The following is a 9,889-nucleotide window of genomic DNA, read 5'->3' on the forward strand; positions in this document are numbered from 1 at the left end:
AAGTGTTCATGACGTTGTTGTCTAACGGCGGGCAAGGGAGGTTGTCCCTTGCTGGTAGGCGTCTAAGTCGACGGCTTGGTGATCACCGGTGCCAAGGAAGAACAGGTGGAGGTGTTCAAGCTTGCTTTCTAGATGAACGGCCTGGGGCCACTCTCCTTTTACCTGGCGATCAAGGTCCATCGGGACAACTTTGAAATCTCACTCCACTAGACCGCCTACACCAAATGCCTTGTCGAGCTGGACGGCCTCACCAACTGTAACCCAACCTACACTCCATGGAAGAGATGTTGAAGCTGCGCCATGATAGCAAATAGCATAGTGAAGGAGGTGGACGCAATGCAGTACCGACACATTGTGGGCAGCCTTAGCTACCTTGTCCACATGCGATCGAATTTGGCATTCGTCATCGGCTATATCAGTCAGTTCATGCAGTGATCGAGGCAGAGCACCAACAGGCCATCAAGAGGATCCTACGCTATGTCACGGGTACTTCCAACTACGACTTGCACTACCGGAGGTGTCTCGACGCTACACACTGCATCGGCTATAACGATAGCAACCAAGTCGATGGCATCGAGCAAGAGCATGAGCGAGACTTTGTTCTTCCTTGACAAGAGCTTGATCAATTGGCAGTCGATTAAGCAGGAGGTGGTGACTTCGTCTAGTTGCGAGGCAGAGTACATCACTACCACTTCTGCCTCCACTTAGGCTCTCTAGCTAGCTTGACTGCTAGGTGATCTCCTTAACAAAGACACTGAAGCAATAGACCTCAGGGTGGAAAGCAAGTTTGCCTTGGCCTTGGCGAAGAATCTAGTCTTATGAGCGTAGCAACCACATTCGGGTCAAGTGCCAATTCATCAAGAACTACTTGGATGAGGGAAGTGTCAAGGACAACTACATCAACACTCAGGGCCAGCTCGCTGATTTACTCACCAAGTCACTTGGGACGGTCAAGTTTCAGGAGCTTCAAGCCAGAATTGGGATAGTTCAAGTCCATCTAGCGGCGCCATACAAGACTTAGGAGGAGACTGATAGGATAAGTTTTGAACCTATGTCAGCATCTTATCTAGTACGTTGGCATCTTATCTTCTACCTTATGTCTACTTTTAGTTGTAACAGATCACTTGGTCCTATTTATGTAACCATAATCAGCCATGGTTCATAATGTGACATAAGTAAGAAATAGAAAAAATTGCCCCAAACCTGTGTTCAACTCTAACAACACAAATGCAGTATTGCTATTTCTATGATTCTTGCTGGTTTTTTAACATTAAGCGTGATTCATTGAAATTTTTCCCATGAAATTAAACTTCAAACCCATGTGTGCTGTTATGTGAAGACTCTAGCACCAACCTAATACTTTAGCCAGTTCAGTACGCAAATATGTGACTGAAAATGCTTGCACCCACATGATAAATGTCAGCGAACTTGAATCCATAGGCTCAACTCTGAAGGAAAAATGGCACTAAACCTAGTGCTTTATTCATGTCCCTGCAAATAAAGCTATACTAAAAATAAAGTGCAAGTTCAACATGTGAATAACCGAATAGAGCCACCAATATACATTAACCACCTTGTTGTAGTATTTGAAGAATTAGAATTGAATTTAAATGTCGATAAACATAAACAAGGAGCCAGGGATCTTTAATGATAGTTAGAAGAAAATCAATGTTGGGATCCTGTTCACTATAAATATTCTGAACCAGGAAGATCTATCCGGTTGATGATATTATGGTGTGATTGTGTGAAGGGAGATTATATATAAAGACCAGTGTCAGTTAGTTCCAGTCACAAAATAATAAAAACTTTCTTGCATAGATTCCTGCATAACTCTCCTACAGATCACTAGCACAGCATGTCACTAAAGCACATGTGGCACACTGATCATGATCATTATATCTGAAGCCCCTCGCTGTTGTTAGCTTGTCGCTCAGTGATGCCTGCTGCTCACCCCTCTATCCAACAAAAAAAAGGAGCAATAATGGTTTCTTCATGTCCTTCAGCACAATCCCAGCAGTGACATCGCTTTTCAAATACAAACTCATGCTGTGGATAACGTCACCACTAAGTGAGACAAATCTATCACATCACTCCACTTTGCTTTATTTGGTGCCATCTGCCACCACATCCTCAAATCACACATGTCACCACCCAACCCAACAGCCTAAGCTAGTGCACATCAGTTTGCTTTGTTCGTATAAACACGCATAATCTATCATTATCCTAACTTGATGGCATAATCACCCATGTGTAGGGATGGTAATGGATCACGACTCAAATGTTTCTTAATATGATCCTAATAAATAGAGTCTGATCCTAATATGATCCGATCATTAAATTTTATAGTGTAAAATTTAGAGCCCATTACCACCCTTACCCATGTGGAATGGGTATAGTAGTTGATACAAGGTACCCATAAGACACTACCTTAGCTGATCACTTGTGAGGCGCCACCTCTCTATTGATTGCAGCATCCTCTCTTAGCAGTGACACTATACTAATACCAATCTTCTCATCTATGTATTCAAAATCTCTCAATATCCTACCACGTAGCTCAGTGAACCAAAGTGGTAGCGAAACTGGAAGCATGGTTCATTCGCATTTGCATAGCAATTACTATGTCAACAACAAGGAAGAAGATGGATCTCCGGAGACTTGTTGCACGCACCTTCCAAGGCCAAAGCGTCGTGATAGAAGTTTCTGCCATGGAGAAGAACGCAGAGAGGCTAAGCAGCGCGGCCAGAATCAAGCCGTGCTCCCTGAGCAGCTGCAGAATCTGTAGCACCCTGGGCCAGCCCCCGCGCAGCGCCATCCATCCAATCCCTGCAGCAGCCTCCACCGTCCCCGGCGCCCCGGCCCCGGCTCCCGCCGCCGCGGCAGCCCCCACAGCCATCGCCCGGCGGCACCACGCCGCCGCGAGAGCCCCGCACGCAACCGCCACAGCTACTCTCCTCACGGCTGCTGCCGTCCCTCCCACCCAGCCACCGTCCACCTGCGGTGGGGGAGCGGCCGCCACCGACACGGGCAGCGCGAGGGCGGAAGCGCAGACGGGGGCCAGAGGGCGGGGGGTCGCGCTGGCGCGGCATCGAGGGAGAGGTGTGGACGAAGAGGAGGCCGGGCGGCGGAAGGGGGGCTTGGTGGGGGTGCGGAGGGACTGGAACTGGAACCGCGGGAGCCTGCGGCTGCCCAGCAGCAGCGAGGTCGCGGAGGTGTACGGCGCGGTGGGCATGGGGCTCATCGACGGCCGCAGTGGCGGCAGGGATAGGCGAGGAGGGCGGTGGGAGAGCGGGTGGGTGGTTGCACTTGCACGAGGGGAGGAAGAGGAAGGGGGATGACACCACCACCATGGGAAGATGGAGGTGGGGCGGCCGGTGCGCGCACGGGCAGCAGCGGCCAAGCCAAGCCAACTGCGCGATGGGCCCTACCAGCTGCTCTCCACTCGAATCAACACCCGCTCTGACCGGAAAAAAATTTGGTGCAGCACTGCTGCAAACCGAGTGGTTTGCAGCCTCTTACAAAAAGGTGGATAGACCCCACCCGCAGCAACAAAAATGTTATCTGGTGGCCCGCCGGTCGCCACAACGTCCGGATTCCAATTCCAACATGAGGAAAAATAAAAAAAGGATTGGAAGAAAAACAGGCCAGTTTTTGGGCCGTGTGCCAGTGTGGCAGTGTCGCAATAAATATTTATATATTAACTAATCGGTTACTTGTGTGTTGCGACGGCTCACAACAATATACACGTAAATTATCCACCAAAGGTCTTGTTCGGTTATTGATATTACATGTGTATTGGAGTGTATTAGGTTGGATTGAGATGGATTTTAACTTGTTATGGATTTAAACCGGCTCAATCCCACCCAATACATGTGGATTATCACCAAAACGAACAAGCCCAAAAAGATCTCAAGATTTTTTATTGATTGTCTCCGCTCTTCGCATAATATTTTTTATGAACGCACGGTACCATAGGCAGCAAATCAGAGACCTTCATCCCTCGCCTCCCACACTTCCAAGGTTTCGTAGAGCAGGAGGGAAAGAGAAGAGGCGGACATACATGTTTGTCGCCGGAGAAGGACACGACGAAGATTTGGTCATCTGAAGCCGACATAGGTAGTATACCGCTAGATATATAGGAATAGAGCACGCAAGCGGAGAAAGAAGCCCAGCCGAAGCAGCTCCAAACCGAGAGGCACCCGCACCAGGCGTCAATCCGAGAAGGGCGAGAGAGTGTGAGTGTCTTCGCAGTCCTGGACCCACCAAAGCGACACAACACCACCACCAACTCCGTAGCATATTGAAAGTCGCCTAGAGAGGGGTGAATAGGGCGAAACTGAAATTCTCAAAATTAATCACAACTACAAGCCGGGTTAGCGTTAGAAATAGAAACGAGTCCGAGAGAGAGGGCGTAAAACAAATCGCAAACGAATAAAGAGTGTGACACGCAGATTTGTTTTACCGAGGTTCGGTTCTTGCAAATCTACTCCCCGTTGAGGTGGTCACAAAGACCGGGTCTCTTTCAACCCTTTCCCTCTCTCAAACGGTCCCTCGGACCGAGTGAGCTTTTCTTCTCAATAACTTGGAACACAAAGTTCCCACAAGGATCACCACACGATTGGTGTCTCTTGCCTCAATTACAAGTGAGTTTGATCTCAAGAAAGAATGAGAAAGAAAGCAATCCAAGCGCAAGAGCTCAAAAGAACACAACAAATCACTCTCACTTAACACTAATGCTTTTGTGGAATTGGGAGAGGATTTGATCACTTGGGTGTGTCTTGTATTGAATGTCTAGCTCTTGTAAGTGGTTGGAAGTTGGAAAACTTGGATGACTTGAATGTGGGGTGGTTGGGGGTATTTATAACCCCAACCACCAAACGGCTTTGGTGGAGGCTGCTATCGCATGGCGCACCGGACAGTCCGGTGCGCCAGCCACGTCACCAGACCGTTGGGTTCCGACCGTTGGAGCTCTGACGTGTGGGCCCGCCTGGCTGTCCGGTGGTGCACCGGACAAGTCCTGTAGACTGTCCGGTGTGCCACCCGCGCGTGCTCTGCTCCTCTGCGCGTGCTGGCGCGCATTTAATGCGTTGCAGTCGACCGTTGGCGCGAAGTAGTCGTTGCTCCGCTGGCTCACCGGACAGTCCGGTGTGCACCGGACAGTCCGGTGTGCACCGGACATGTCCAGTGAATTATAGCGGAGCGGATTCCCGAAGCTGGTGAGTTCAGAGTCGCTCTCCTTTGGAGCACCGGACACTGTCCGGTGGTGCACCGGACAGTCCGGTGAATTATAGCGAAGCGCCTCTGAAAATTCCCGAAGGTGCGAAGTTTGGCTTGGAGTCCCCTGGTGCACCGGACACTGTCCGGTGGTGCACCGGACAGTCCGGTGCGCCAGACCAGGGCTGCCTTCGGTTATCCCTTGCTCTTTTTGTTAAACCCATTTCTTGATCTTTTTATTGGCTAAGTGTGAACCTTTGGCACCTGTATAACTTATAGACTAGAGCAAACTAGTTAATCCAATTATTTGTGTTGGGCAATTCAACCACCAAAATCAATTAGGAAAATAGGTGTAAGCCTAATTCCCTTTCACAAATGTCGACTGCTGCCACGCTATGGGCTTTGGTTGTCCAATATCTTAGACATGGACTCCTCATCGCCAAGATAACCTAAGCGTGGCAGGCATCATCATATCCTCCTCGACGGCACGCACGGAGAAAGGAGTATGACCGACTCGCACCGTACCCGCGTCGATGAGCATCGGTCGGCTCGCGGCTGCCACCATAGGCGGGGACAATAGGTTGGGGAGGAAGAACAGGGCGGAGGCCGGGAAGACGAATGGAACGTCCGACGACGATGAAAACAATGTGCGCACATGATGTGAAACGTCCTCATGGACGAGCAATATCCGCTGCGCGAGTTGATGTCGGAGCTGGTCTCGCACGAATACGGGGAGGAGGCGCATGCTCCTACGCCCTCTATCGAGAATGGGGTAGCGCGGAGGTGGAGGCATGAGGGGAGAGATAAAAGAAGTAGAATGATGAACGATGTGGTGGCAACTGAGGCAAGGACCATCATTATCGTGCGGAGGTATAGATGGCCAAATGGGCCGTGTCTGGCGAGCCGGCCCGAGGCACGACCCATTTAATAGTGCCTGGGCTAACTCGGCACGAGCGTTGTGTGGTGCTTGGGCCGTAGCCTCGGCCCATAGTGCTAGCCTGACCCGACACGATTATTTTTTTATTTTACAAAAAATCATATATACACATGTACAATTTATATTCAACATTATAAACATTTGAGCATGATGTTCTATTGGTTAGATAGTTTTATCTAGTGTCTCTCACCCTTCTTCCATCAGGGTGTGGGTTCAAACCCCACATCCTACACTCACATCCTACACTGCTCCCCACATCCTACACTCACATCCTACACTGCTTTTAAATATTTTACGTTGAGTTGATTTGGAAGAAATGTAGTGATCTTTTTTGTAAAAAGACGCAAGACGACCGTTGAAACTGGTGCTTTAAGTATAGTAAAGATAAAGATTATAAATATTAAATAAAGACTTAATTAGATTTAATAGATTTGTCACCTCTTCTAGCCTTATCTATGTAATTAATTTTAACTTAATCCATCAGGGTGTGGGTTCAAACCCCACATTCTACACTATTTTTTAATATTTTACGTTGAGTTGATTTGGAAGAAATGTAGGGACCTTTTTTGTAAAAAGAGGACGCAAGACGACCGTTGAAACTGGTGCTTTAAGTATAGTAGAGATTATAAATATTAATTAAAGACTTAATTAGATTTAATAGATTTGTCACCTCTTCTAGCCTTATCTATGTAATTAATTTTATAATTATACTATATTTAATGATCGGAATTATCATTCAGACATTCAATTTGAATTCGATACGAGAGATTAAACTTTAGTTGGATAGTGCCTAGGTTCTCAGCGTCTAGAAGATGAACATGGCCTTTTTAGGAAGTCTACATAGATAGGTTTTTTCAGGGGTTGTTTGGTTTTTAGGAACTAAATTTTAGTCTCTTAATTTTTATTTTATTTTAGCGGTTAAAATGGAATAAAATTAAGAGACTAAAAATTAGTCTCTAGAAATGAAACACTTCCTCATTCTCGTATATGTCTATTTTTGCATATGTCTGATGAATTTTATTCTACCAATGGATACATTAATGGTCAAAAATGGGTTGTGACATAGGTATGATTATGATTAACAAAAGTCCACCGCCCTAGCAAGTTCAACTTTTAGGTCAAGCACGCAGGGTTAGGAGCGTCCTAGCTAGAACAGGTGTGGGCAACAAAGTTTGTCATCCAGCCGGGTCGATCCCCACCTTTGCCCCACGCCCTGGCATACAAGAAATAAACAAGTCGTTCCTTCGTCTATATCTATATTACTATATTAAGAACCTAACTAGTTATGTGCTGGTGATACAGAACGATAAAAAACTAAGCATAGCCTTATAAATGGGATGGTTTAGGTGTACAGTCACACAATCAACAACATGTGTGCTATTTTCTTTCAGCAGGGAATCTAAAGGGATTCAGGTTCTGGAACTCGTGCTGAAACTCGAACAAGAATGTAATAATAAACTAAGGGTGTGTTTGGTTGGAGAGTGAGTTAGGATGAAGTGGTTTCATTCTAGTTTTTAAGAATGGAGCTGTTCTATTTTCCGTTTGGCAAGCAGAACAGAGTCACTCTATTTTTGTTTGGTTGAAGAGTAGAATAGAGCGGAGCCGCTCCGTTCTTTGTTTGGTTGGAGAGCCATATGAATGTAGAGAGGAGAAGAGGAAGGAGAGCACTCGCGTTCCAGAGAGCGCTCACATCCGACCATTTTGTTGGAGCGGGAGCACTCCAACTATTTATGGTAAATTTTCAAATGGAGACTCTAGGAGTCACTCCGCTCCTCTTTTGTTGGAAACCAAACATCCAGAAAAACAAAAAATGGAGTCGCTTCATTCTCCTACACTCCTCAACCAAACACACTCTAAAATAAGAATCTACTAATACAACTCATCATGGTGAACAAGAATGGCCACACAGTCCCAGCTAAGCCTTCTAAACAATACTCACAAAAAGATCGGACATCAATTATCAACAGGAATGTCCAAGCTGTTATCTTCACGTTCTGTAGTTGTTTCCTTCTGTAGTTATTTCCCTTACATCAGACACTTCATAAGTGTGGGGATTATCCCACTGTCCCCGACCGTAGGGATATCGACTCCCTCATCATCCAACTCAGCAATGTTCCCTGTGACCGGTATTGGATTTGTATCACTTACGCAAACTTCTTCAACATTGCCATCTTCCATGTGCTTTAGAGCAGTAGAGCAGAGCTTTGATCTCTCTTCACAAACATGTATTGTGTTAGTCTCTGGCCTGAAAAAACATATAATCACCCATCAAGCTGGCTCTACAAGAATCTAGTTTTGAGAAACTTTCGACTGGATGAATCAAATTAAATTTTAGACTCCAAACCTTTCTATTTGAGATTGTAGAGCATCCATACGGCCTAGGAGATCCTTCTTTCCTTTGACGGCAGACTCAAGTCGTCTCATGGCTTCTTTTATGACAATGTCAGCATCTACTGAGACCCTAGCTTTCTCTTCAGCTCTGAATCTAAGCTTCTTGAAGAGCAAAATCTCTCTGTAAGCAAATGATCTCTCTTCGACAAAACTTTGATTTCTCCTCTGATTCCCTTAATTGAAACAAAAAATAACTTCAAATATTTTCATTGACGTGAACCATGCTCATGGTGATCTAAATCTAGTACATAACTATGTAAGAATTAAAAAACATTAGAAGATATTTGCAATGTATGCAATTGTTACCCTAAGCAAAGATGCTTCAACTTGTTTCTCATGCTCTTGTTTTAGAAGTTCAAGTTGTAACATAAAAATCGCCTATCTTCATCTATTGAATGTGTTGTAGAAGCAGTAGTTTCCATTGCTTCTGCAGTATCCTATAATTTATCCACAATTTCTTTGATGGTAATGGTAGAATCATGTGCATGAGTATCCTGCACTAACTGGTGGAGTTCGTCATCTTTAACTCGAGGTGTGTCCTGTTGGTCATAGATGCATTGCCATTGCCACAAAAATAGAAATAAGAAAAGAATTTCAGTACCCAATGGTCAAAATATAACATAATATAATTTCAGAAGTATCACTCTCAAAAACAGGCCACAAAGTTATCTATCATACGAGAAGTGAATGAATTGTTAAAGATGATGAGTTTATTGTCAACATTTGCATCATGGGATTACAAATCAATTTTCAGTCAGTCGCTTTGTTTTTTTAGATATTTTTACCATGTAATCTAGGTATAGCGACTGGATGATGAAAGAGAATATTTATCTCCTATTAATTGCAACAAATTCAATATGCTACGAATTGGCTGGTACTGAGCAAACCATTTGGTGGCTTCTAGAACAGTATCACGAGCATCAACAATTCTAGCATTCACTCAATTATTGAATCTTAATTTATGTACTCTTTATGTAGGAGTAGTATACAGAAGTGCATACCATCGTTACTGTGACTGTGAGATCATCTAACTGACCTTTGGCAGATCCAAGCAACAACAACAACATCATGGCAGGAGAGGATAATATGTGAATTAGTAGTAAGCAATTTAGAGAGAGAAAAGAATATACATTGTATTAGACACTAAGTGACCAATCGGCCATCTTGATGAGCCCCTCTAGTGTGGAGTCGTTTTTTATGTTGAGGCGGTGGAATGAGATGCGCCAGGCGACGAGGTGGGATCTTAGGACTAAATATACTAAAGAAACACCCGCTCTGATAAAAAGAACTTAAGTGCTTCCCGTCAACTCATGTTACGTTGATATCCTTGTAAACTCTCTTGTATTCACT

At 45.1% G+C, this 9,889-nt stretch overlaps 1 protein-coding gene and 1 pseudogene across 5 annotated transcripts in view; both read right to left on the bottom strand.

The window, feature by feature from the left end:
* The window catches only part of LOC103643663 (DUF21 domain-containing protein At1g55930, chloroplastic), a 40,629-nt gene extending 37,173 nt beyond the window's left edge, over window positions 1-3,456 (bottom strand). For 3 of the 5 annotated variants that reach the window (XM_020546808.3, XM_035964301.1, XM_008666823.4), the window contains exon 1: window positions 2,669-3,411. In XM_020546808.3, the coding sequence (XP_020402397.1) occupies window positions 2,669-3,238 (570 nt within the window). In that variant the 5' untranslated portion in view covers window positions 3,239-3,411. Of the gene's footprint in view, window positions 1-2,668 lie in introns of all 5 variants that reach the window. The other 2 variants (XM_020546807.3, XM_035964300.1) reach the window with 2 other exon arrangements.
* Window positions 3,457-7,980: 4,524 nt separating this feature from the next.
* On the bottom strand, window positions 7,981-9,609 carry LOC103645447 (uncharacterized; annotated as a pseudogene).
* Window positions 9,610-9,889: the final 280 nt, after the last annotated feature.

This window comes from Zea mays, chromosome 1 (genome assembly GCF_902167145.1).
Source record: "Zea mays cultivar B73 chromosome 1, Zm-B73-REFERENCE-NAM-5.0, whole genome shotgun sequence".
In the NCBI taxonomy this organism is placed as follows: Eukaryota; Viridiplantae; Streptophyta; class Magnoliopsida; order Poales; family Poaceae; genus Zea; species Zea mays.